Source organism: Silurus aristotelis (genome assembly GCF_946808225.1).
Source record: "Silurus aristotelis genome assembly, chromosome: 29".
NCBI classification, from domain to species: Eukaryota; Metazoa; Chordata; class Actinopteri; order Siluriformes; family Siluridae; genus Silurus; species Silurus aristotelis.
In genome coordinates this window covers 3,716,917-3,744,803 of record NC_139602.1, presented here as the reverse complement: position 1 = coordinate 3,744,803, position 27,887 = coordinate 3,716,917, and the positions used below count along the sequence as shown (strand labels likewise).

Genomic DNA, 27,887 nt, shown 5'->3' with positions numbered 1-27,887 from the left:
TTACACAAAAAATATGCTCTATTATACACGTCCCTGAAGTATTTGAACACGTGATCATCACGTGTTTCGAATCGTACACAGTTATGACGTTTGAGTCACAAGTGTAATGAATATGCAAAACAGCAAACAAACAAATGCAAATAGGTGTGTGGGAAAGCTCTAGGCCAGACCTGGGCAAACTACGGCCCGCGGGCCACATCCGGCTCTTTGTACGTCTCTGTCCGGCCCGTGTGAGGCCAATCATAAATTACAGGGATGCACCGAAAATTTTCGCCCGAAATCCCTAAATCACCGAAACAACACGTCAGAAACACAATTGTAACGACGCAAAAAAAAGCGCAGCAGCACACGGTTATCTGGATAAGAGCAACATGTCTGCGGTGTGGACTTATTTCAATATTTCGAAGAAAATCCCACAGATAGCGATTTGCAAAACATGCAATGCTGAAATTAGCAAAATGTCACTGCAAAGAGTTTCTCCAAGTGGGGTTTCATTTATCACCTGAAATCCAAACATCCCGATTTCCATTCTAAATATGAGAAGAACGCGGCGCAGAAAAGTAAAGTCAATCCGAGCATGCGCACTCCGTCTGTAGAGGACGTTTTTGAAAAGGCAGGAAAGTTTTCCAGTGATGGTGCTGAGGCAAAAAGCATAACACAAAAAATTATGGAATGTATTGCCTTAGATCAGTGGTCGCCAGTGGATCGACGGATTGATCTTTGAAACATTTCCTGTGGATACTGAAAATAATAATGATTATAATATAATATTATTTATTTCACGGCTCTTCTTAATGCTGTAGATTAGAAACTTCCATTCACTTGAATGGGCTTCCAAACGTCAGTTATTTTTGTTTAACAGACCCGTTGCTAATAATAATTGACCGCTGCCTGTCTGTCAATACTATGAATGGTAACAAATAAATAACAATAATTTATAATAATAAATAAAAAACTTTTGTAATTGATTTATTCTTTGAACTGCAATGCATTGACTTTAGTGAGGTTAGTACACACTCATAGCCATAAATGCAATGGTTCTAATAATTGACAATATTTTCTTTCGGTGTTTCGGTTTTGGCCTTGGTTTCCTCATTTTTGGTTTTTGGTTTCGGAAAAGAATTTTTATTTTGGTGCATCCCTAAAATATTATCGTTGGTGTGGCCCTCTGACACAATTCAGGTTTCGCATGTGGCCTCTTGTAAAAATTAATTGCCCACCCCTGCTCTAGGCTGTTTACCAAGCATCAGATAGTATTTGATCAATAGATTTATCTTTTCTAACATTGTGTATTGAAACAACCCAGAATATGTTTTAGTATTTACAAGCATTAAATATGTTTACACATGACCACCATGCCCTATCATTATATGAGTTGTATGAGTTGTGACGTTTGAATAACACAAGTGAATACGCAAAGCATGTGAAATCTGGTCTGAGCTGTTGAACCAGCATCTACAGGTGTAATCTGTGTAAACAATCTTTTAATCAGTATCAGGTGTGACCAAAATTTGGCTTTCAATTCATAACTTTGCACTTCTTCTTCTTCTTCTTCTTCTTCTTCTGGCTTCTCCCATTAGGGGTCGCCACAGCGGATCATCCGTCTCCATACCCACCCCTGTCCTCTACATCTGTCTCTGTCACACCAACTACCTGCATGTCTTCCCCAACCACATCCATAAACCTCCTCCTTGGCCTTCCTCTTTTCCTCCTTCCTGGTGACTCCATCCTCAGCATTCTCCTACCGATATACCCCATGTCCCTTCTATGCACATGTCCAAACTATCTCAATCTTGTCTCCCTCACCTTGTCTCTAAAACGTCCTACATGCGCCGTCACTCTAATAAACCCTTTTCTAATCCTGTCCATCCTCGTCACTGCCAACGAAAACCTCAACATCTTCAGCTCTGCTACCTCCAGCTCCACCTCCTGTCTTTTACTCAATGCCACTGTCTCTTCGTACCTTTGCACACTGTACAAAACCAGGGATTTTGTAGGATCAGAGTCAGATGTATTATTAACCAATTAAACCAATCAGATGCTAATGATCATCAATTTCATATGTAGGTTCAAAAACAGCTATGAACTGATGCAGAAACAGCTGTAAAGGAGACTTAAATCCGGATAAGGAACAGACGCCCGCCTTCGACTGCTGCCCAATCCTCACAGCACCGTCCCTTACGGTCCCTCCTGCAGGTGGTAAGCCCACGGGAAGGCGGTCCCACGTCACTCCGTACAGAGTCAATAACTCTATTAGTGCCCTAATAACTCTATTAGGTCGAGGCACCGATAATTGATTTCTGGAACTATGGCAATAATCCATACAAATAGTTTTTCCGGCTCTCGGTCCGCTGTCATTACGAGAGCGGCCTCAAGTGGTGACACACTGATGCCTCTTGTTGTTTGTTTTTACACATGAGGCAGCTGCTGCATATTATATTTAAATGCCTTAAATGTTTGAATGATCTAATATTTATTAATGAATGTTCATATATATTTCGTTTAGCCCATGCACATGATTCAGTATCGTGTTTAGCGTAATTAATTGTTGGATTCACCCATTACCCATATTCGTATTCATAAGTAAGTAATTGTTTTGATTTTAATAGCAATTTTAAAAAAATTAATTTTATGATAAGAATAATGCTTTTTTTTTATATGTTATATATCTGTGGAAAAATAACGCTCATTTGTTTCCTGTTTCACGATGGTTTTTGGGCCGTGCTGCATTTCTGAGACATAAAAAAACCCAATGATCTCATTGTTATTTTCAATAATTCATTCCCCGTATGATTCTGCCTGATCACATCGGGGTTTTCTTCTTCTTCCGTGACTTAATGTCTTCTGCAGGCCCCATCGCATTTTAATTTCCTAACTCCTCTTATTTACACAAAGGCTCTTTCTTGAAGTATCCTAGTCAGGTTGCTAATCCAAGGCCAGGACACAGATACTTCTAATATCTACCTTCTTACCAGCTTTAGGCTCCAGGAAACACGTTTTTTTTCACACATAAAGCTTGGGAACTGTCAGTAAGACTGTGAGACCATACCATGCTACTACTCCTCCTGTTAACAATTAACAGAGGTTTTAAAATGTAAAAAAATATTTCAATAATAAAACAGACCTTTAAACCCATCTTTTGTATATACAGATTTAATCTACAATCTGTAAAATCACATTTGAATGTTAACATTCCACAAAAAAAATCCCCAAAAAAAGATTAATTTGGTCAAAAAACAAACAACAAAAAAAAAAGACCTGGCTCATCAGACCTCATCATATATCATCATATAATATTTACCCTGAAACATATCAGTTAGTAAAAAAAAAAGTCTGGTAAATGAACTCTAACAGACACTAAGTAAAGCATCATAAAATTCCCAGCAAAGAAAAGATTGTCTGATCCAACATTTACCAAGAAGGTCAGATTTTAAAGAATCGACTAAACCTCAAAATAATGCTCACCAATTTATTTATTTTACAAAGGACCTTAGTATACAAGGTGGTATCAAAAAGTTTCGAGACTAGCTCTGTTTATGAGGATTTTATTGATCTACGCTCACACACACATCGCATTATGACTTATGAAGGACGGTGCTCCGTGTGACTGTGCGTGCAGCCTTGTGCTGCCACCTGTTGGCGGGTTACAAAACTACTCTCGAAACTTTTTGATGCCACCTCATATTTTTAATGTTAAAACATAGCATTAATATTTTCTAATGCCACAAATGATGAACCAGGGCCTAGAGAGGATGCACAATGTCCCGATTTCTGCCTCCTCATTGTTTGTTATATATGAATCCCTACCCCTTTTTAAAAAAAATTATAGCACTGCACTTAAACGTAACGACGTGCCACAGTGACGTCGGATTCTTGAATCCGATCGGATAGCTGTAGGTTCACGTCTTTGATTCGAGCTCATTGTTGTGAGAGTTTATACGATGGATATTTCTTCATAAAAAAATGTTTATTTCGCATTGCTGGAAGGAGTCTCCGATGTCAGCGCTTTGTAACAATCTTCAGGATGATAAGGAAAGGTTTCTAATGGTTGTATTCATTCATAGATATTTCTTGGCAACAACAGGGGGGATTTATACGCCATTTGAATTAACACACGTCTAACCAGTCACCGTCTCCCTGTCGTCGATTTTTTTCCAGTAACCTCATTGTCAAGTCCCCACTAATCCATTTAGAATTTTACCAGAGTTACATTGTTCTATAAATAAAAATAATTTCTCGATACAAGTTCTACAATAGTGCAGTTGGTCTAACATTTGTGATCCAGATTCCTACATGAAGAGGTGGCGTTCTTCGGCGGTCCTCACTTGCGAGCGATGTCGTAATTGGCAACAAACCAATCACAGGTCTCTTTGATGGCTGAGGAAAGAAAGGAGAGGCTGTAAATATCCATCCGCATGAGCTGTGTGTGTTTGCATGATCTACAGAATTTCATCAGTGGTGGGCAAAGTTGGGAAGTAACTAAGTACAAATAATTCGTTAGTGTACTTGAGTAGATTTTTCTGGTATCAGTACTTTACTATTTATTTTTTTGGACAACTTTTGAATTTTCTTTACACAAATATCTGTACTTTCTACTTCGTATATTTTCAAAATAGGATCGTTATTTCTTTTACTTAATTTCTATACGTTCCAAAGTAAAATATTGTACTTTTTTTACTCCACTACATTTTGGGAAATCAGTCGTTCCTTTTTATTTATGCGGATTAAAACTTAACACGCAGCGATCCACCAATCAGGTTCGAGCGCTCGTTTTGAACTTGTTTTAATTGGCGCTTGGTAGCACCTACTCATCACCGACATTCAGTTGAGTGTCAGTTCAACAGCAAGCAGAACATTTAGTGAGGAATAAATGATGAAGAAACTCCAGACTCGAACTCGCTACAACACACGTGACCTCATTTACACGTTTTTTTTTTTTAGTTTTTTTTTTTTAGTTTTTTAAAAAAAAAACGCTTCGGGCTCATGATCATTTTAATGGATATCAATCAGTGTTTGACTAATAATTCATAGAAAGGTAATTAATTAACTATTCATATCATTTTATCAATAGATAATTGTAGATAAACATTATAAGAACATTAAAGCCATAATAAATCATAGTACTTTGGATACTTAAGTACATTTGAAGGCAAATACTTTTGTACTTTTACTCAAGTGAAAATTTGAAGGAACTTTTTCTTCTTCTTCTTTCATCTCCCATTAGGGGGTCCCACAGCAGATCATCCATCTCCATACCCCCCCCCCCCCCCTGTCCTCTACATCTGCCTCTTTCAACCCAACTACCTGCATGTCTTCCCTCACCACATCCATAAACCTCCTCCTTGGTCTTCCTCTTTTCCTCCTGCCTGGGGGCTCCATCCTCAGCATTCTTCTACTGATATACCCCATGTCCCTCCTCTGCACATGTCCAAACCATCTCAATCTCACCTCCCTCACCTTGTCTCCAAAACGTCCTACATGCGCTGTCCTTCTAATAAACTCATTTCTAAAAAGGGACACTTTTACTTTAGTGATATTTTACTAAGTGAATCGCTACTTAGGTACATGGTTTGTGTACAAAGCAGGTGCTGATACAGAGCTTATGTACAGAACACTCCTGGAAAGAATACAGATGTATGTTGTCTTTACCTTTGTGGAAAGGAGTGAAGGTGAAGTCGGGAAGGTACTTGCGGAGTTTTGTGTTGCTGGCTGTTTTCTTGAACTGCCCGTCTGCTTTACTTGTATCGTACTGAACAGAGAAGGTCAAGGCTAGCACGACAGGATAACTCGGGTCAATACTGAAAAAATATGAGCTTTTTGTTCTCTAACTTGACTTGGTGGTAAAACATGAGCAGCTGATCAAAAAGTTATGGTTGAGCAGAATATCGAATCACATAAAGCTAACCAACCAGATCTATTTGGCCCCCACCCAAGGGTGTGTGTTCATGAACCATTGAACAGCAGACATACCCACATTCCATATCAACTTATACCTGGTACTGAGTAGGTCATGCCCATACACCCTACGTTCAGGAAATGCTAGAAAATTGCTTTGAATTCAAGAAAAAATGGCGACATTTTGTCCCTCATAGAAAATTAATAGAGAAATCTGACGCCTCGCAGATCGTCATGTCCGTATCCTTACACCCCAGGTTTAGGGATTTCCCCAGGAATTCCAGTCATGTGTTCGAAAACTGTGCTTCAGAACCCTTCGAATATAATAGAATATAATCACACACCCGACATAAACATTCAGCACTATTAGACGTACGTTTCATGACACTGGTTGTCTGCTGTCTGTCCTCTATCTCATATCTCATGTGTTGGGATACAAACTCAGGAATTTTTCCCTATGAATGTAATGTAATATATTAGCGGTCCATCTGCATGAAATTAAGATTTCACTTGCAGTTATGTTTTTTTACCACTAGGTGCACTTTGCACATGCACAATCAAATCTGTAAAAAAAAATATTAATAAAGAAAAAGGATACAATCACTTTTCCTTTAAACTCGAAAGCTTTAACTACTGCCTCTGCAGCTTCCTTGATAGACACTTCATCCTCCGGGCCAACTGGATGTTTATGTAAGAGAGAGAGAGAGAGAGAGAGAGAAAGCGAGAAGAATTACAGTTTCACAATCACTTGGCAATTCATAGAAAATATATGGAAAATACATTGGAATAAATTAAAAACATTATAGGACAAATTGGCACATTGTTACCAGGTGGTGTCAAAAAGTTTCAAGACTAACTGGTGCTATTCTGGCCACGTGTGTTACCACATCTGCAATTTCGTCATAGGCAGCAGGTTAGAACAAAGAGAAAATGTGAAATTCTGCGTGAAACTGGACAAATCTGCCACATGACATACAGCGATGCTGCAATGAGTGGAAGATTTCAATCATTCAGCAACTTGTGCATGATGATCGTTGGAAAACAATCTACATGGTCCCACTTCTGAATCCACCCTACTTGCCACATTTGGCTCCTGCAGGCTTCGCCCTTTTCCCGAAGTTGAGGATCCAGCGTGACACCCTTGTGGAGATCCAGTGCGAATCGCAAAAGGTGCTTGACACACGTCGAAATTCCAGCAATGGCTGGAACGCTGGAAGCGCTGTTTTGCTTTAGAAATAAAGTCTTGTAAACAGGGCTAGTTTTGAAACTTGTTAATACCACCTCGTATCTGGTACCTCGTACTGTTTACAATAATTTTCACAGGCTCATCTGACTGAGAAGATGTTAAATAGCCAGGATTTTTCTTGTTTCTGCCTCATTTTATAACAACTGAAGGAGATACAAGGTCTGGAGGTGATTCAAGTGTTTCTGCATTTGGCAGCTACTCAAAGGGAACTCTCAGAATGCAGTTGAGTTGGTCTCGAATTAGACCTCCATCGCCTGGAATTTCACAGAAGACAACTAAAGTAGATGACTGCAAAAAAAATTTCTTGATGCTGAAATAATCCGTTCATGACATCAAGCCAAGTCAAGTATTTGGAGGACGTAGGTGTAACATTGTCTACAATGTCTACAGGTCTACAAACAAGACACGCCATCATGTAAATACAGTGTGAGTAACTGAAGATACATACAAATGATAACACCTGTAAAAACAGGTTAGATGAGGCTGCTAGAAAATCTGTTTAAATCCCAATTTAAGATGTTTTGAACAGATACAATCTAAGATGAACTAATATCATAATTCAGGATTGTGAAAGGAAAGGCTTATGAGCCAAAGCACACCACATCATTTTATTGCATGGACATGTACAGCAGAGTGTGAAACCTGGTCATTGGTGTTTAATGTTAATATAACTGCTATTGGAAGTAACAGGATGAAATGTGAAGTGCATACAGATTAACTTCCTGCTAATCTGACAAAAAACTATGCACATCATAGTACAGAGGTGTACTTAAGGTATCTGCAGTAAAAACCTGGCAAACATAAATATCCCAAGTGAGCAAACTTGGTGATGTCTGTGGGTTCCAGACTTCAGGCAGTCACTCACTGCCAAAGATTTGCCTCAAAATACAAAAAAAAGAACGGTTTTACTTTTGCCGCCTGTGGAAATGGAAAGACTACCTTAAGAATAGCTGTAGTTTTGTTTAAAATCCATTGTAAGAGTGTGCTGAGGCAAGAATACAAAATATCATGGATAGATAAAGTGTTTACCTGACAATATGATTGGTTCGACCTCATTATATTCTCGGAGTACCCACAGAAAGAGTCGAGCCAAATCGAGGGAATAAATAAACTGCCGTAGTGCACGGCCAGAACCCCAGACCTGCAGCGCTGTCCCTTCCCCTACAACACAAAACATACGGTTAAATATGCAAATATGCACAACATTTTTTATATTTAAAAAAAATTATAATATAGAAGGATTTTACAGATCGATATACTGCAGAGTTCAAGGACGGAGACAATAAAATGCAGTTAGCATTTAACCCAAAATGTAAAAATTTTTTTTTTTGAAATTTCTGAATTACACCCGGACCAGGATCTTAGATGCAAGATGTTGTTTCAGGGTGTGGTTTTCTTTAAAGCCTATTTAAAGTGATTAACAATGAAACATGAATCTTCGAGGTCCTGGAAGAGAAACAAAAAAGAAAAAAAAAAAAAAAAAAAGAAATCGCATGCCCTTCGGCATAACCTTGGCTTTGCTCTAACCATCATTAAAATCTGCAAATGAAACTGTTAAAAAAATTTTTTTTTTACATTAAAAAGGACTGTTCTGGCAGAAACACTGTATATAACCTCTGTACAATTCTACATATTACACAGTATATCTTTTTTACCCCTCATTACATCTGCACTATTTTATCTATATGTATCTTTATATCCTTAGTGTACATTCTGCCCAACATTTCATATTCATGTATATATGTGTATATAACTACAGGAAACGTTTGACCTCTGTAATTGCAAACAAAGGCTACTGTACCAAATATTAACATTGACTTTCTCAGGTGTTCAAATACTTATTTGCAGCTGCATCATACAAATAAATAGTTAAAAAATCATATATTGTGATTTCTGGATTTTTTTTTTTAGATTATGTCTCTCACAGTGGACATGCACCTACGATGACAATTTCAGACCCCTCCATGATTTCTAAGTGGGAGAACTTGCAAAATAGCAGGGTGTTCAAATACTTATTTTCCTCACTGTATGTATATATATATATAGTAGACTTGTTTATTCAGATTTCTATATTTTCTTTCATCTATCTATCTATCTATCTCTCTCTCTCTCTCTCTCTCTCTCTCTCTCTCTCTCTCTCTCTCTCTCTCTCTCTCTCTCTCTCTCTCTCTCTCTCCGTCCGTCCGTCCGTCCGTCCGTCCGTCCGTCCGTCCGTCCGTCCGTCCGTCCGTCCGGATTTCAGTGCTATATTGTAGGTTGACGTCTTCGAAATACAGAAGAAACATAGCTAATATTCCACACTTCAACACCATGCACAATTCCATGTGGATGGCGGAAAGTACGTCTAAGCTCTGTAAGCGTTATTTAGAGAGCAAACACTGTGTTATCTGGCCTGGAAAGACCTGCCCAGTCACCTAAAACAATTACAAGAAGTATTTCAGGTGAATGTTTGAAAAATCACCATAAGTGAGTAAAGCTGTTATTTTTGCTATGGGGGGATTTTTCAATGAAAATGAAGTGCATTTATATATTGTTTGGTCAAAGTAAATCTTCATGCAATTAATTAACCTAGTTTGTTGCATAAAAAAATGAACATGCATGTGACTTTCTTTCTTTCGGCTTCTCCCGTTAGGGGTCGCCACAGCAGATCCTCCGCACGTTTGATTTGGCACGTTTTTACGCTGAATGCCCTTCCTAACGCAACCCTCCCCAATTTATCCGGGCTTGGGACCGGCACTGAGAGTGGCTGGGGATGGTTCCCTGACCGGGGATCGAACCCGGGTCGCAGCGGTGAGAGCGCTGCATCTTAACCACTAGACCACCAGGGGACCGAACATGCATGTGACTATTGTTGGAAAAAAGAATAAAAGGCAATAAGAAATTTGTTGTGCCCAGGGATCATAGTGATACTGCTGCTTTTATTGTACGCATATTAATAGCTGTGTTGGGGGTCTGTTTATAGAGGATATGGTTGGTTGATTAATGGAATGAGTTGATACGTCCTATCAGTGGTAGGAAAACAAATGTTCATTTTATAGCTACAAGGTTATAGCTACAATTCTTCAAATTCTGGTTTCGTCATTGTATTCTTAGTAAGCACCAAGACAAACTAGCCTGGCAACTGTCTTACAAGAAAACAGTTTAGTAAAAATAACAAACAAGCATTACTTTGTGTTAAAACGTTACATTGCCAGTTCTTTACCCGGTTGTACCTGTTTATACTAAATAAACTGCATTAATCCTCTGAGCTAAACAAGATACAAAGATGTCTAAAATGTCCAAAGGGGGCAAGTGACTCAATACCTTCCAGGAACATACTGCGTCAACATGTGTTCACCCACAAATACAAAATGAGTTGCTGTTGGCATGGAAAGAAAACCACTGCTACAACTATTCAAACCAGTCATTTGTGGTTTCATGTTGGCTTCAGGATGACACGCCGGTGTATTGTCAATTGAATCTTACTTTCTGCTATGTAGGTCTTGTGTATAAGTCCTGGAAGAACATGGCCGTCCTCTATGTTGAAGTTATCGTGGGGACCGAAGACGTTTGTAGGGATTACAGCGGTGTACAGTCGTCCAGACTGCTCGAAATACGCCCTGTACAAAACACACAGGAATTATGTTGAATTATATAATCAAAAAATCTACAAGTTTTCCAGGCATCATCAGATCAAGAACGGACACGAATAGTCTACAGGCTCTAGAAAAGGTGAACTCTCTGTGCTTTAACGAATTGAAAAATGAACTATTTTAGAGACTCGACTTTTAAAATGTAGTCTGTTGAGACCATCACGAAACTTTTTGGCCTTTAGGTGGCAAAATCCAACACTGTTGGATACGCTGTTATGCTGTAGATCCTGCTGTGGGGATGTTATTCATCAGTAGGAACTAGGAACCTGGGCAGACATGGATAGCACTAAATATATGGCGATCCCAAAATATTTATTCTGTTTTATACTACAAGGGAACTCAAACTGGTGCAAAATCCAGCAAGATAATGACCATAAGCAAACTTTGAAAGCTGTACTGAAGAGTGATTGTAAACCATTTGCCCGAGCTGTCAAGATCAGGGAACTGTGCCTCTGCAAATTTGGTCTAGTTATTGTAAATTGTTAGAAATCCTGTCAAAAATCTGACATAAAAGTTACAGATTTAACATACCGTATACGCACACGGTTACAACAACAACATCTAAACACTCACCGGTTGTGGACGTCAATCATTCGTTTAGCATAAGAATAACCAAAGTTAGAATCATGAGGAGGACCATTGTGGACCTGATTAGAGAAAAAAATACGTTTGGATTAAGTTAAATCTCAAAAACAACACAAAGTTAATTCATTTCCTGGAAAAAACAAAAAACATTCCTTCAGAAAACGTGTTTTTTTTTTTTTCGTGAGACACGTGCATGTTTGTTTGGTTTCTATGCAACAAACTAGGTCTTTTAATGCAATTAAGATCTTTTGACTGAACAAATATATAAATTAGCATTAATAAGAGCACATTCTTGGCATCCGGGAAGTTGGTTTCTCCAAACGTTTAGCTGAAATACTTTGCCAGGACTCTTGTAAAACTTGCCAAAGGTGTTCTTCACTAGATTTCTTTCTATGATTCAGTTCATCCCAGAGAAGTTTGATTGGATTTGACTGGGCAGGCCGTTCCATGATATATAGCTCTCGATATAACACTTGCAGAGCGGACGTACGCTCCGGCTCATTGCATTGTTGTAAGGAGAAATGGGGGAATTGCATGGTGTTGAAGTATGGAATGCTAGTCATGTTGGTTCAGTATTCCTTTCTAGAATACGTCTCCAAACTTCCCTGCTTCATAACAACTCCAAACCATTAAGCTTCCACCTCCATGTTTGACTGTGGGTGTGGGTGACTGGATGTCTTACACAAGTTCTTCCGTCTTAGCCAAAAACGTAGAATTTTCCAAAATGACCAAATTTTCACCAAATCATTCGCTGTTTAATTCTTGTGTGTTTTTGTCTTTAAAAACAAAAGGTCAGAAAACCCATAAAAGACGAGGTGCTTCAAAACTTCTCTCAACATTCAATAAATACATGCTGCAAAAATAATTCCAAAGTACAAACCATAGTCTCATCGATGGGGTACGTGGTATTCTGTGGGAAGATGCAGGTGGACAGGCAGGACACGACTTTTTGCACGCCGAACTCGTGGGCCGTCTGCAGCACGTTGTCATTGATGTAGATGTTGCTTCGCTGAAAAGACAATGCCACTGGTGAACATTTCAAACTCGCTTTTGTATGCTATTTCTAATGGAAATGTCTACTTTTTTTTTTTTTCTTCAAGCCAGGCACACGGATTATTCAATTCATTTTTATAGCGCATTTAAAAATAGACATTGTCTCAAGGGATAAACTTGGTTATAACGAACAAACTTATACGAGCGAGGCGATGGCAGAGCAGGAAGCAATTGTGGCAGGGGAAAACTCCCTGAGACTTCATAAGGTGTCACCGAATGTCATTCATTAATTTATGTGTGCTCTGTTGAACCTAATCTGACAGGAATATCTTTTCATAATAAGGCACCATCGCACAAATGTCGCATGCCAATAATTACTCATATGTTGTTATGATCTTTCACAGCACTCTTTTTCTCACATCTGGATTTTAAGGTTGCTGTTTTTCCACAGACTTCGCCTGGTTTTTTTCATGTTCCTGTTTCGTTGTTACTCGTGTTTTCGTTTGTACTTTGCATTAAAAGGACTGTCTGCACTTACAGATGCTCTTCGTGTTTTATTTTTTTTTATAGATGCAGTGGAATTTTTACTTTTTGCAAAGAAGGTAAGCTTTGGGAGCTCCAAGTAAGGGGACCATGTGTTTAGAAAACGTTGAATGTATCGGTAATTATTTCATTTTTTGCAGGATTTTATATTTCAAATGCTCATAACCTTAAATTATAAGAAAATCCTGAAACAACAGCTGACAGTATGCAAATGCTGTGAATACACAGACAGTAAAACGTGTTTGTGGTTGATATGATATCGGCTGGTCCCTTTGAACAAAAAAACAAAAACAAAAAAAAAACAAAAAAAAAACAAAAAAAAAAAAGAAAAGGGAGGGAGGGAGGGAGTTTCCCTAGACATTGTTTAGGTCTAATCATTTACATCATAATCTGATTCCAAAGGTGAATTTTTCCCACGGTACAAAAAACCAATGTTAAAAGTAAACCTTTCGGCGGGTAGGTTTTATTCCAGATGATCGTTTTTTTGATCAATTGATTCCCAAGGGTCATCATCTCATCCAATTCAGCTTTATTTGTATAGCGCTGAATGACAATGGACATTATCCCAAAGCTGCTTTAAAGAGCTACAGAGGTTATAAAGTTGGAACGTGTAGATTTAGTGCCTATAAATCTATCCCTAATGAGCCCAGTGATGGCGGTGGAAAGAAAAAACTTCCTTAGACTGCATGAGGAAGAAACCTTAAGAGGAACCAGCCTCAAAAAAGGAACCCATCCTCATCTGGGTGACACCAAATGCCTATTTATTACAGTTCCATCATTGTTGTGTATTGTTCCGTGATTGAGACTGAAAAGCAGAACTGTTCATGCAAACTTAAACTATTGTTACAGACCACTGATATTAGTTACAGTGCAAATCCATCCTCATCACCAAGTTAATACTCATAACCTACTCGAAGGCCGGCGCAAGCTATATGCAGAACCAGTAATTGCCTCGGGCTTCGGGCTTGGAAGAACGGCCTCTATAACCCTAACAAACCTATACACTAGTTTACTAGTTCGATAACAAAACCCCTATGAAATTTCCCAATGAGTGATTTTATAGTGTATTTTGATAGCCATCATTATTAATATTAAATAAACTGCAGTAGACATGACTTAAAATAATCTCTCGGTCGAGTTAAACATGCTTTCTGAGGTTCCAGTGACCACTGTTCCTACCCCTCTTCCCACCTCATCCAGGCCTGCCTCTGGATAGTGTTCTCTTTGACTGGAGGCCACTCTGTGCAGCTTGGGACGGTTTCTCATCAACACCTTGCGTGGTTCCATAAAATTCCGAGGTAAGAACGGGAGCTTTGAGGATGGATTGGACTGTAGTTAATGTCAACAGTCTCCTACACTGACTCAGGACTACAGTTTGCTTCTGATTACCATCACTGCACAACGCAACATCGTTTATCTGCAATAAATGGACATTCGGTGCAACCCAGATGAGGATGGGTTCCCTCTTGAGTCTGGTTCCTCTCAAGGTTTCTTCCTTATGCCGTCTCAGGGAGATTTTCCTTCACCACAGTCGTTCATTAGGGACAAACTTACACTTATAAAGAACATATTTACTTTTAATCACCACATTATCTGTGTTAAGCTGCTTTGAGACAATGGTTATTGTTAAAAGCGCTATACAAATAAAAATGAATTGAATTGTATAAATCAATTGTAATCATTTATAAATAATATATAAATGATTTTATTCAAAATACCCACCATATACAAGGTAACAGAAATAGACGTAGGCTAATGAAAAAAATATTATACAATTTAACTGTTAAAACAAAATTTTAAGTTCAAATACTTGATATATTGCTAATAGTGGCAATTATTATTATTATATTTTTGTCAAATGAAGCTTCATCACTGTTAAATAGAGTGAAGTAACTCCAGATTATGCTTCTTTTTCTTCCAGTCATGATCGCAGCCATGCACTCGGATCCCATGCACTTTTAAACCTGCGCTGAGTGTGCGAACGCTGTCATGCTAAGCGGTGGTGCAGCAAAAGAAGATATAGTCCCCACTGATGTTTCTATTTAAGTGTTATTAATATTTCTATACTATACGGCGACTTACTATTAATAAAATATTCTAAACTCGATTGTTAGATCGATACTTCTATTTTAGAATCGATCCTTTTGATACTGTGCCAAGTATCAAAAATAGCGATATTTAGGATCGACTTTAAAAATACAAAAATACATTTTACACCAATTTTAGTGTACATTGTAGGCAAAAAAATGTAATTATCCAAGATAGAGGGTCAGTATGTTACAGTAAATAAATTACTGAACAAATTATTGAAAGTCCGGTTTGATTTTAGTCAGCGAGTCTCCGAGTGATTTATAATTTATTTACAATCTTAAACCTATTAAATTTAAAGTAATAAGAAAAAACATTATTGAAACTTATTATTTTACAGTGTAGCCTTAGTAATGTAAAGTAAAGTCATGGCCAAGGAATCAAAAGAGCTGATAAAGATGACCTTTCATTAAACTTAGTTAGAGTTGAATTAATATACACATTTAAGTAAAATAATGCAAATATAAAAGCACTGAAAACATAAATAACATATATACATATATAAATAAAAAGGTTAGAGATTATATTTAAACCCAGCCATCAGGGTTGCACAAGCCAGCGCACTCTTAGTGCACAGCGTTCCTGTCCTGGAAGTCTTCTTTCTGAAGCGTGTCAACTCCTGGATCTCCGCGTCCAAACGGCGAACTTTATGCTTAATTCCTGCTAAAACCAGGAAGGTTCATAGAGCACATTCTTAATACTAAATACTGATCATTTTCTTTTACAACTACCTCAAACACCATGGCTGACGTAGCAGAAAAAGATCAACCACCCAAATGTTCCAATCATCAATCATGCCAATCATCAATCATGCATGACGTTTGAGGTTTAGGCGAAGACTTGGTATTAATTCGCTGCCTTGTAAATTAAGTAAATGAACTAATTAAGTAAAAATAGTGAGATCTTGTTTGTGTGTGTGTGTGTGTGTGTGTGTGTGTGTGTGTGTGTCTTACCCAAAAGCTAAGGTTCTCCCTCATGTTTTTAAAGAGGCCGCCCACCAAGGCTGCCAGATGAATGACATGCGTTGGACGATGCTTCTGGAACACAGCTCTTGTCTCAGCTACATCCCTAAACCAGGAATAAAACTGATTTTAGCCAAAGTATATTATAAAATATATGACAAATTTCTCTATATAGGGTATACGAATACGAATACACTACTTAAACCTTGGATAGGCTTACTAAAAAAGCCCTTATCATTTACTTATGTTTACCCAGATGCAAATACATTTTAGCTCAGGGTGAACTATGATCCAAAGACCTGTACTTTGGATTATTTTGTGTTGGAAAAGGACTTAAATGAACTACCTGAAAAATAGGGCTGTAGCTATTATTACTATTATTTTAGTAACCCGAGTGTTCTACTGATTATTCCATTGAGTAACCGAAAAATAAGTACTTTTCCTTTATTAAAGAGCTATACTACAAATACAAGAGAAAATACGCATCTCTTAAAATGAACAAGTTTTCATTTTTAGAAAAATGTAAAATTTTATTGCTGAAATCTGTGAAAACTAAACCACATTTAATGCATGTAATTGGCACATTACATAAAAATTTAAATACAAATATGTAAATAAAAACAATCCTAAATTTAAAAAAATTCCCGGTTCCGCAAACTTTTTTTTTTTTTTTTTTTTTTTTTAAGTAAACGCACTTTTACGGTATTTTTCCTGTTTTAGTTTAAAATGATTACAAACGTTGAAACCATTCTGTCGCTTTCTTCGGCTCGAATCCTATGGAAGCCCGTTTTTGCCAGTTTCTTGCAATTCCGAGTTTAATACTCGTAAAACATCCGACATTCCTGGTGCATCCACCGGTTGTCATGATTGTAACGCTGACTGGAAATGTTCTTTGGATACACAAAAGAGCCGGATGTCCTGTTGTTTCAACTCTAAGTAAATCATCCTGATACAACTATGGCTAGGTTCGGAATTGAAACAAACAAAAAAAAAAGGTGCTTACAATAGGTTGGCGTCTTTGGATGAAAGAAAGACCCATTCTTCTCCTTCTCTTCCTTCTTCCTCCTGTAACACCTGCTGGATGGCTTTGCCCACCAAACCACTGCCACCTGTCACCATTACACGCATCTTCCCAGTGTCTCTGTCCATCTAACATAAAAAAAAAAAAAAAAAGAGGTTAAACAGATTCCCATTGGAATTAAAGGAAGAATAACAGGGTACTAAACAGGCTCTTGGTTGCCGATCGGAAGGTTATGAGGTCAAGTCCCAGTACAGCCAAATTGGTACCGTTTAAACCCTTAGACAAGGTTCTTAACCATTAACCCTCTTTGCTCCAGGGGCGTATTACGACTGACCTGGTACTTCTACCCCAGCTAAGATATGCAAAGAAAGGGTTAAACACCAAAAGAAGTAAAAGAAGCCCTTAGGTGAATTTAGTTTCCTGCAAATCCCAGCTTGTTAGGAACTTGGGGTTAAAGCATAGAGTCAGCCATGATACGAAACGCCTGGAGCAGAAACGGTTTGAGGCCCTTGCTTAAATGGCTCAACAGTGCCAGTTTGTTGCTGCTGGGGCTCCAAAGGCAAACAATTCACATTTTATAGCTTGTAATAACACTCTGATAACCAAACGACTCCGGCTAAACTAGAATTGGGCATTTGCAAAAAAAAAAAAAAACTAAACTCAAACATCTAAGGTGGACCAGGACCATGTGCCATGACTGAGGAATCCTGTATTGACTTAACGGGGAAAAAAAACATGCGCTTCGCTAAATGTAAGGATATTACAGTGCCTGTGGAAAGTTTGGAAACACCCAGTCTTTTATTGTCTTTGAGACACATGCATATAAATGTAAAGATGTTAAACTCATCCCTCAGCATGAATAACAGCTTGACACACCCTTCAAAACAAAATACTTCACTAGATTTCTTGTGATCCAGTTCATCCCAGAGCATTTCAATAGGAGTTCGGTGCAGGTCATTCCATGATAGATAACGATAGATCAGACGGCGCTCTAAATAACGATTATAGAGTTTGGACGTACTTTTTAGCTCATTGTCTTGTTGTAAGTCGGTTCCAATTGGCCGTAGATGGAATTGCATGGTGGTGAAGTATGGAATGGCAGCCATGTTGGATCAGTTTTCCTTTTCACCTGGACTTTCAAGCTTGCTTCAAAATTAAGCTCTTCTGTTATATCGGATTTGGACTCATCTCTTTACAGTTCTTTCTTGGAGCCATTCAGTGTCCAATTCTTTTGTGTTTTTATCTTTTAAATAGTTTGTCGCATTTACAATGTATAGAAAAAAACGATGCGGGTAAATTGATAACGCAGCCGCTTGGTATTTTACACAGTTATCCGAGACCTCCGAGATATAGGAGCAGGAAGTCTTTTGTTCATCTGTCACCTGACCTGCCAGCCGCATACTGTATATTGGATACGGAAAATTGTTCATAATTCCCAAACACAGTATTCCTCTACTTACGATGGAGATACGTTACGAGGACCCCATCGTAAGTCAAAAATATGGTAAGTCGAAGATGTTACTATGACTAAATCAGTCTTTCCTGCTTCATGCTGATTTATAATTTTTATTTTCTGCTCTAAACTGATGGCTTTCCTCTTCTTTTTTTCCACTACAAGCAGGAGACATACTTGGGCGCCTGGAAAACATCGTACATCGTAAATGTTAAATATTTGTACTATTTTGACTATCATATCGCTTAGTTAGAGTTGATTTAATAATAAATTCATTAAGTACGATCGTAAGATCGTAAAATTGTAAGTCGAACCATCGTAACTCCATCTGTAGGTTTCTGGTCTCAAATTGGAGCTTTTACAATTTATACTTTTAACTTGGGAATTTCTCTCCTGATAGATCTTTTCCATAACATGGGGTCTGGTGGGTGACTTTGGCTCTGAAGGGCTCAAATCTCAACCAAGCTACCACTCCTGGGCTCCTCAACAAGGCCCTTAAGCCCTGCTCAGTTGTAGGGGTGTGAATCTTCACTGGTTTCCCGATTCGAATTCTTGCGTCAACGATTTGATTCGATTCGATTCGATTCGATATCACGATGCGTTGCATCATCGATTTTTGATATAACAGCACATGGCTACATTTTCATTAATAATTACAAGCAGTCAGATTAATGAGCTCCCTTTTTCTTTCAAGAAAGTCCAGTGAAATGCTTTTTAACGACCGTTCCGACATAAAAATCTAAAAATAATATAAATAAAATTAGTTTGAGTATAAAGAAAAGTATACATTTAAGGGATAAAATATAAGGATAAAAAAAACTAACAAACTAAGGTTTAAAATGAAGTTCGAATGAGATCAAAGTAAACTCTGGATAAGGCCGTCTGCCAAATAGTGTAAATGACTGGGAAAATCCCGTTGATAAAACACTCGGGAGGTGAACTATTCATGAACTATTCGTTTGTATTTCCTGTTCCTGTATTTGTATTATTTTCTGTTCATTTGTGTGACGACTGAGCAGGATTTTTTTATTAGTCAAGCAAATAAACATACAATACTGATTTGTATATAAACGCAATTGGCAAATACGTTCTCCAAAATCGTGCATAAATTATAGCAATCGTTTATTAATATTAGGGATTCTTTTTTAAAACGAGACGTATTCCTAGATTTGATATTATAGAAGGAATAGTTTTGTTTTTTGGTTCTCTCTGTTCCAGCTTTCACTAAAATCTAAGACCATTGACGAGGGAACGATAGAAACGAGACAGAAACTTATATAAAAGCAAAAATCCCGTTAAAGGGTTTTGATGGCTTTTAGCTTTGCGAAAGTTTGTGGACATCATTACATTCAGTTCCCATGTGCTTAAACTCCACTCTTCTAGGAAGATGTTCCACTAAATTCTGTGGAGATTTGTGCTCATTCAGCCACAAGGGTGTTAGTAAAGTCAGGTACTGTTGTAGTTGAGGAGGCCTGTGGTACCATCATCATTCTAATTGATCCCAAAGGTGTTTAATCTGGTTGAGGAGCTCAATAGCAGGAGATCTTCCACTCCAACCCATCCCAAGCGTATCTTTGTGCACAGGAGCATTGTCATGCTGGAACAGAGTTGAGTCTCGTAGATCAACTGGAGGGAAAACTTCATGCTATAGCCTCCAGAGACGTTTTATACAATTGTACCTCCAACTATGTGGTAACAGTTTGGTGAGGACAGGTGATAAAGGTGTCGAGTGTCCCCATTTTCTTTTTTAGAAAGAAGATCCGAGTCGTATAAATGTCACTAAATGATATACTAACAAAATCTGCGTCTACTCTGAAACAAAAACAGGTGCATTTTGCATCCGGGGCAGACCACAGTGCCGCTATATTGGAGATTTAGTATCTTTTTTTTATATTATTTTATTAGATCATATATTTGTTTTCAATTTATTGCAATGTCCAAAGAATTGACACAATCATTTCAGATGTACATGTTACCCATAACATCCATTTATCTTCTTAACAGGAATTACTGTATTGTATAAAATGACTAATAATTGCAGTTTTATTAATAATAATACCGCTGATACCAATCAGCCTATAATAATATTTGCATCAGATGAATCCGACCCTTCAATCTTGCAAATCTCATCCAAAAACGTGTCGATTTCCCAGTAAAATGATCACGTCTTTCCAGTGTTTGAAGATCATATCAGAAAAAGATTGATTTAAACCTTATTTTAGTGCATCGAAGTGTATAAAATCACAAACACCAAGGAGTCCTACCTTGCCGTGTATCCTCTGATCAGCACACATACATTACTGATGTGCCACGTCATACCTGTGTGCTCAGGTGTGTGTGGAACTGCCACCTACTGGCCCTTTTGTTTTATAGCCTACTTGTACTGTATACAAAGAAAAAACTACAACAAAAGAATCCATTGGTAAGGGATTCGTTTCCTGATAACACATTGGTCAAGATATATAAGGAGCAGGTTAAAACTTTTTTTTAAAGATGATGAGACTCCATTAAAATGCACGAAACGTTTTTTGAAAACGTAATTCGAGTGGAATGAGTGCAGCAGGGCGTCACCTGAGACACTAGCCTGTGAGAAATAAGATGATATCTATAAAGGTGTGTCCCATTTCCGGGATTCGGTTTAAGACTCGTTCAAGGATTTCTTTTATAAGTGCCGGTGGAATTGCATGGTTTGCTCACTGTTTCTCGCCTGGGCAGGCGAGAATACCTCGTACAACGCCAAAGATTTTTTCTAACGATGTTCATTTCCTTCATCAGGGTCTCAGAACGTCCCCTTGAAGTACGCCGGATATTATCTATGGCTCTGGAAGTCTTTTTGTCTGCAGCCATGACTAAGTAACATCCAAATTTTTTGCAAATGTAATCAGAAAAAAACCCTCCTGGAATCACACAGTTTGCTGACATTGATACTGTAGGTTTGGCATAAATTGCTGAGTCAAACGAAACACTACAAATCTGATAGAAATGCATTCATATATTTCCAGTTCATATACAGGATGAGTTTCTATAGAAGAGTTAGTATGTGTTCTTATATAAGAGCTTAAATAAAACTTTTCATACAGAACAGTTCATGTGTTTATATAGAGTATAGAGATATATATCAGTTTATAGTGTGTGTGTGTGTTTGGGTGTGTTTGGGTGTGTTTGGGTGTGTGTGTGTGTGTGTGAATATACACCATTTACTGTATTGAACAGTGTCACAATTCCTTACATAAATACACCCCAATGTTAACCCAGTGTATTTATATATACACATGTATATACAGTGCCTTGTGAAAGTATTCGGCCCCCTTGAACTTTGCAACCTTTTGCCACATTTCAGGCTTCAAACATAAAGATAAAAACTGTAATTTTCTGTGAAGAATCGACAACAAGTGGGACACAATCATGAAGTGGAACGAAATTTATTGAATATTCCAAACTTTTTTAACAAATAAAAAAGTGAAAAATTGGGCGTGCAAAATTATTCAGCCCCTTTACTTTCAGTGCAGCAAACTCTCTTCAGAAGTTCAGTGAGGATCTCTGAATGATCCAATGTTGACCTAAATAACTGCTGATGATAAATAGAATCCACCTGGGTGTAATCAAGTCTCCGTATAAATGCACCTGCCCTGTGATAGTCTCAGAGGTCTGTTTAAAGCGCAGAGAGCATCATGAAGAACAAGGAACACACCAGGCAGGTCCGAGATACTGTTGTGGAGAAGTTTAAAGCCGGATTTGGATATAAAAAGATTTCCCAAGCTTTAAACATCCCAAGGATCACTGTGCAAGCGATAATATTGAAATGGAAGGAGTATCAGACCACTACAAATCTACCAAGACCTGGCCCGTCCCTCTAAACTTTCAGCTCATACAAGGAGAAGACTGATCAGAGATGCAGCCAAGAGGCCCATGATCAATCTGGATGAACTGCATAGATCTACAGCTGAGGTGGGAGACTATGTCCATAGGACAACAATCAGTCGTATACTGCACAAATCTGGCCTTTATGGAAGAGTGGCAAGAAGAAAGACATTACTTAAAGATATCCATAAAAAGTGTTGTTTAAAGTTTGCCACAAGCCACCTGGGAGACACACCAAACATGTGGAAGAAGGTGCTCTGGTCAGATGAAACCAAAATCGAACTTTTTGGCAACAATGCAAAACGTTATGTTTGGCGTAAAAGCAACACAGCTCATCACCCTGAACACACCATCCCCACTGTCAAACATGGTGGTGGCAACATCATGGTTTGGGCCTGCTTTTCTTCAGCAGGGACAGGGAAGATGGTTAAAATTGATGGGAAGATGGATAGAGCCAAATACAGGACCATTCTGGAAGAAAACCTGATGGAGTCTGCATCGAACTGAAAACTGCTGTTCACAAATGCTCTCCATCCAACCTCACTGAGCTCAAACTGTTTTGCAAGGAGGAATGGGCAAAATTTTCAGTCTTTCGATGTGCAAAACTGATAGAGACATACCCCAAGCGACTTACAGCTGTAATCGCAGCAAAAGGTGGCAAAGTATTAACTTAAGGGGGCTGAATAATTTTGCACGCCCAATTTTTCAGTTTTTTATTTGTAAAAAAAGTTTGAAATATCCAAAAATTTCGTTCCACTTCATGATTGTGTCCCACTTGTTGTTGATTCTTCACAAAAAAATTACAGTTTTATATCTTTATGTTTGAAGCCTGAAATGTGGCAAAAGGTCGCAAAGTTCAAGGGGGCCGAATACTTTCGCAAGGCACTGTATATATATATATATATATATATATATATATATATATATATATATATATATATATATATATATATATATATATATACATACACAAGAAATGGTGTAGGGGTGATTCTGAAGAAAGAGTACAGTAAGAGTGTAGTGGAGGTGAAGAGAGTTTCTGATAGTGTGATGATCGTGAAGGTGGAAGTTGAAGGGATGATGATAAATGTCATCAGTGCCTATGCTCCACAAGTTGGCTGTGAGATGGAGGAAAAGGAAAAATTCTGGAGTAAATTAGATGAAGTGGTAGATGGTGTACCTAGGAAAGAACGATTGGTGATTGGGGCAGACTTTAATGGGCATGTAGGTGAAGGGAACAGAGGTGATGAGGAGGTGATGAGGAGGTGATGGTAGGTATGGTTTTAAGGAGAAGAATGTGGAAGGGCAGATGGTGGTAGATTTTGCTAAAAGGATGGAAATGGCAGTGGTGAACACTTATTTTAAGAAGGAGGAGGATCATAGGGTGACGTATAAGAGTGGAGGAAGGTGCACACAGGTGGACTATGTGCTATGCAGGAGATGCAACCTGAAGAAGACTGGAGACTGTAAGGTGTTGGCAGGGGATAGTGTAGCTAGACAGCATCGGATGGTGGTCTGTAGGATGGTTTTGAAGGCGAAGAAGAAGAGGTGGAGAGTGAGGACTGAAAAAAAAACAAGACGGTGGAAACTGAAGGAGGAAGAGTGTAGTGTGAGGTTCAGGGAAGAGGTCAGACAGGGGCTTGGTGGTGTTGAAGAGGTGTTGGATGATTGGGCAACTACTGCAGGAGTGATGAGGGAGGCAGCTAGAAAAGTACTTTGTGTGACATCTGGAAATAGAAAGCAAGACAAGGAGACGTGGTGGTGGAATGAGGAAGTGCAGGAGAGCATAAGGAGAAAGAGGTTGGCAAAACAGAAGTGGGATAGACAGAGTGATGAGAAAAGTAGGCAGGAGTACAAGAAGATGCGACAGCAGGTAAAGAGGGATGTGGCGAAAGCCAAGGAAAAGGCATATGAGGAGCTGTATGAGAGGTTGGACACTAAGGAAGGAGAAAAGGATTTATACCGATTGGCCAGGCAGAGGGACAGAGCTGGGAAGGATGTACTGCAAGTTAGAGCAATAAAGGATGGAGAGAGAAATGTGTTGACTAGTGAGGAGAGTGTGTTGAGAAGATGGAGGGAGTATTTTGAGCAGCTGATGAATGAGGAAAATCAGAGAGAGAGAAGGTTGGAGGATGTGGAGTTGGTGAAGCAGGATGTAGATAGGATTAGTAAGGAGGAAGTGAGAGCAGCAATTAAGAGGATGAAGAATGGAAAGTCGGTTGGACCAGATGACATACCGGTAGAAGCGTGGAGATGTTTAGGAGAGATGGCAGTGGAGTTTTTGACCAGATTGTTTAACAGGATTTTGGAAGGTGAGAAGATGCCTGAGGAATGGAGAAAAAGTGTGCTGGTACCGATCTTTAAGCATAAAGGAGATGTGCAGTCTTGCAATAACTACAGGGGAATTAAGTTGATCAGTCACACCATGAAGTAATGGGAAAGAGTAGTGGAAGCCAGGCTGAGAGAAGAGGTGACCATCTGTGAGCAACAGTATGGTTTCATGCCGAGGAAGAGCACCACAGATGCCTTATTTGCTTTGAGGATGTTGATGGAGAAGTATAGAGAAGGACAGAAGGAGCTGCATTGTGTATTTGTGTATTTAGAGAAAGCATACGACAGAGTGCCAAGAGAGGAGTTGTGGTATTGTATGAGGAAGTCTGGTGTGTCAGAGAAGTATGTGAGGGTGCTGCAGGACATGTATGAGGACAGTGTGACGGCAGTGAAGTGTGCAGTAGGTACGACAGACTGGTTTAGAGTGAAGGTTGGACTGCATCAAGGATCGGCCCTGAGCCCTTTCCTGTTTGCAGTGGTGATGGACAGGTTGACGGACGAGGTCAGACAGGAGTCTCCCTGGACTATGATGTTTGCGGATGATATTGTGATTTGTGGTGAGAGTATGGAGCAGGTTGAGAAGAGCCTGGAAAGGTGGAGATATGCGCTGGAGAGAAGGGGAATGAAACTCAGTAGGAGTAAGACAGAGTACATGTGTGTGAATGAGAGGGAGGGGAGTGGAAAGATGCGGTTGCAGGGAGAAGAGCTGGAGAAGGTGGAGGAGTTCAGGTACCTGGGGTCAACAGTGCAAAGTAATGGAGAGTGTGTTAGAGAAGTAAAGAAGAGAGTGCAGGCAGGGTGGAGTGGGTGGAGAAGAGTAACAGGAGTGATTTGTGATAGTAGGGTATCTGCAAGAATGAAAGGGAAAGTTTATAGGACTGTGGTGAGACCTGCGATGTTGTATGGATTAGAGACAGTGGCATTGAGTAAAAGACAGGAGATGGAGCTGGAGGTGGCAGAGCTGAAGATGTTGAGGTTTTCGTTGGGAGTGACGAGGATGGACAAGATTAGAAATGAGTTTATTAGAGGGACAGCGCATGTAGGATGTTTTGGTGACAAGGTGAGGGGGGCGAGATTGAGATGGTTTGGACATGTGCAAAGGAGGGACATGAATTATATTGGTAGAAGAATGCTGAGGATGGAGCCACCAGGTAGGAGGAAAAGAGGAAGGCCAAGGAGGAGGTTTATGGATGTGGTGAGGGAAGACATGCAGTGAGTTGGTGTGAAAGAGGCAGATGTAGAGGACAGGGGGGTGTGGAGACGGATGATCCGCTGTGGCGAACCCCTAATGGGAGCAGCCGAAAGAAGAAGAAGAAGAAGATATATATATATATATATACACACACACACACACACATACATACATACATACACATGCACACACACACGTACGTATGTATGTATATTGGTATATCCTTTTTACATGTGGACGCGCAGATTAACTGTTTTTTTTCTTCTTCTTCTTCTTCTTCTTATTATTATTATTAATATTATTAAACTTGAAAACATACACAACAATGCTAGTTGCTAAAGTTAGCAAACTGTCACTGTGGCTACTCAGTCCGTCCCTGATATAAGATTTTGTAGCGCGCTGAAATATTTGTAGTGCGATATAAAAACTATTACAGCGCTATAGCAATATGGATTTTTTTGCGTTTTTATGTCCAGCTTCAAAAACTTCTCAGTGAATGAATGAAGGGTGGAAGGAATAAAGACATTTTTTAAAGTACACTGAAATTCCAGTAAGAACAGTTACGTGGGACATATCTTTAGAAAATTACAAATAACAAACAAAAACAATAATAAATATAATATATATATATATATATATATATATATATATATATATATATATATAAACTATTTAATATATTTTTTCCCATTTAATTATGTGTATTGCATTGGATTTTTTTTTATTAAATGTTATAAAATATTATTCTATATATTATTAAACAAAGCAGACATTTTGATAAAAAAAAATTAAAAATGGAAACTGTTGATGTTCACAAATGTTAATATTAATAATAAACTGTGTTAAAAAAAAATATAAAATTTTATGTTTTGCATTTCTTCCTCATAACCGTAGAAATTGAACCGAACCGTGACTTAAAAATCGAGGTATCGAAACGTGAATTCGGTGTACCGTTACACTCAGAATGCTAGAGACAGTTATTCAGGTCTACACACACACACACACACACACACACACACACACACACACACACACACATTTCCGCACAACAAACACATGAAAACACCTTTTATACTTTCACACTCTAATCCACATCATTAGATGTAATTAGATTACATCACATTTTTATTTTGAAAAGAAAAAAAAGAAACACGTGAGCAACACGTCATCAGTGCGTGCACCGGAAAGTCGACATGTCACCATTGTCATTTATAAGTTTATATAAAATAACAAATACAAATAAAAAGCGAATAGAAACACAACAAAGGGACTGAGAAGCTGAACAAGATCAGGGTTTATATCGTGTGCTGCAGTTCAACTCCTTAGAGAAACACCGCCATGTTTCACCGGATTATCAGGTGTGTGTTATCTCACTGTGTGTCCTGCGAATTGATCTGAATGATCATAAATAACGGATCTGGCAAGAAATGATGGATGTCGAACTTACCGGTATGATGATCCAAACGAAGCGCAAACGCATATGAAAGCCACCGTCCTGCTCTGCTCATGCGCGGAGATCAGGGTTGCCACGTGTTTGATAAAATCCACCTCGTAGGCGTTTGAGATAAGCCATATGGCACTAACCTTCGCTTCGATCCGATACCAAGCACTAGTATCGTTGATATTGATACCACCGATATCGATATATAAGAAAGACATATATTTCGCTTCAATATTCAATTGTTTATATTCGAACTGTCTCATGTGCCTAACGCCTTCCTTCTTCAGGTTATTGTGAAGAATCATTAGAGGGTTTACTATTATTTATATTTTATTTCTTGTTTCTTATCCGACCGATCGACTCGCCTGCATTTGGAATAATTTACTGTGTATCAACACGGTTCTCCACATTAACCGTAAGAATCTTTAGACTGTTCAACCATTTTAAGCATGCGAGTAATCTCCAGTTGAAAAGACCTCAATCCAGAGAAAAGGTGTTCAGGATGAATCCAGAATGTAGGTCTGGAAAGATTTGAGCTGTTCTATAAGGTTACAGGGTTGGAAGTTCTTATATACTATGCAGTGGCGGGCCATGCATTTGGTACCTGGGCCTTCAGTGGTGACTTGCCCCAACTTCATCCACCT

General features: G+C 38.6%; 2 protein-coding genes across 3 annotated transcripts in view; one reads left to right on the top strand and one right to left on the bottom strand.

Annotated features, from left to right (window-relative positions):
- The window catches only part of tbc1d7 (TBC1 domain family, member 7), a 207,511-nt gene that overhangs the window by 61,906 nt on the left and 117,718 nt on the right, over positions 1–27,887 (top strand). The gene's annotated exons all lie outside the window — the stretch shown is intronic.
- LOC310722580 (GDP-L-fucose synthase-like) lies at positions 3,456–27,394 on the bottom strand. Of its 2 annotated transcripts, XM_083535161.1 has the most exons (11): positions 27,250–27,301; positions 20,683–20,801; positions 16,948–17,093; positions 15,936–16,050; positions 12,239–12,367; positions 11,347–11,420; positions 10,607–10,740; positions 8,171–8,302; positions 6,494–6,573; positions 5,650–5,749; positions 3,456–4,377 (listed from the first exon to the last, which is right to left on the bottom strand). In XM_083535161.1, exons 2-11 carry the CDS (start codon positions 20,710–20,712, stop codon positions 4,322–4,324), a joined length of 996 nt encoding a protein of 331 aa, XP_083391287.1. In that variant the 5' UTR covers positions 20,713–20,801; positions 27,250–27,301; the 3' UTR covers positions 3,456–4,321. The 2 variants fall into 2 exon arrangements, with proteins under 2 accessions (XP_083391287.1, XP_083391286.1); XM_083535160.1 differs by lacking the exon at positions 20,683–20,801 and having other exon boundaries at positions 27,250–27,394.

Excerpts from the sequence above, each read along its gene's own strand:
- LOC310722580 (XM_083535160.1), bottom strand. The coding sequence starts at position 27,282 with ATGCGTTTGCGCTTCGTTTGGATCATCATACCG. Across the intron at positions 12,368-15,935 it reads GGGAGAACCTTAGCTTTTGG|CGAAGCAACATCTACATCAA; the intron begins GTAAGACACACA and ends TTGTCTTTTCAG. Across the intron at positions 8,303-10,606 it reads CAAGACCTACATAGCAGAAA|GGGAAGGGACAGCGCTGCAG; the intron begins GTAAGATTCAAT and ends TTTGTGTTGTAG.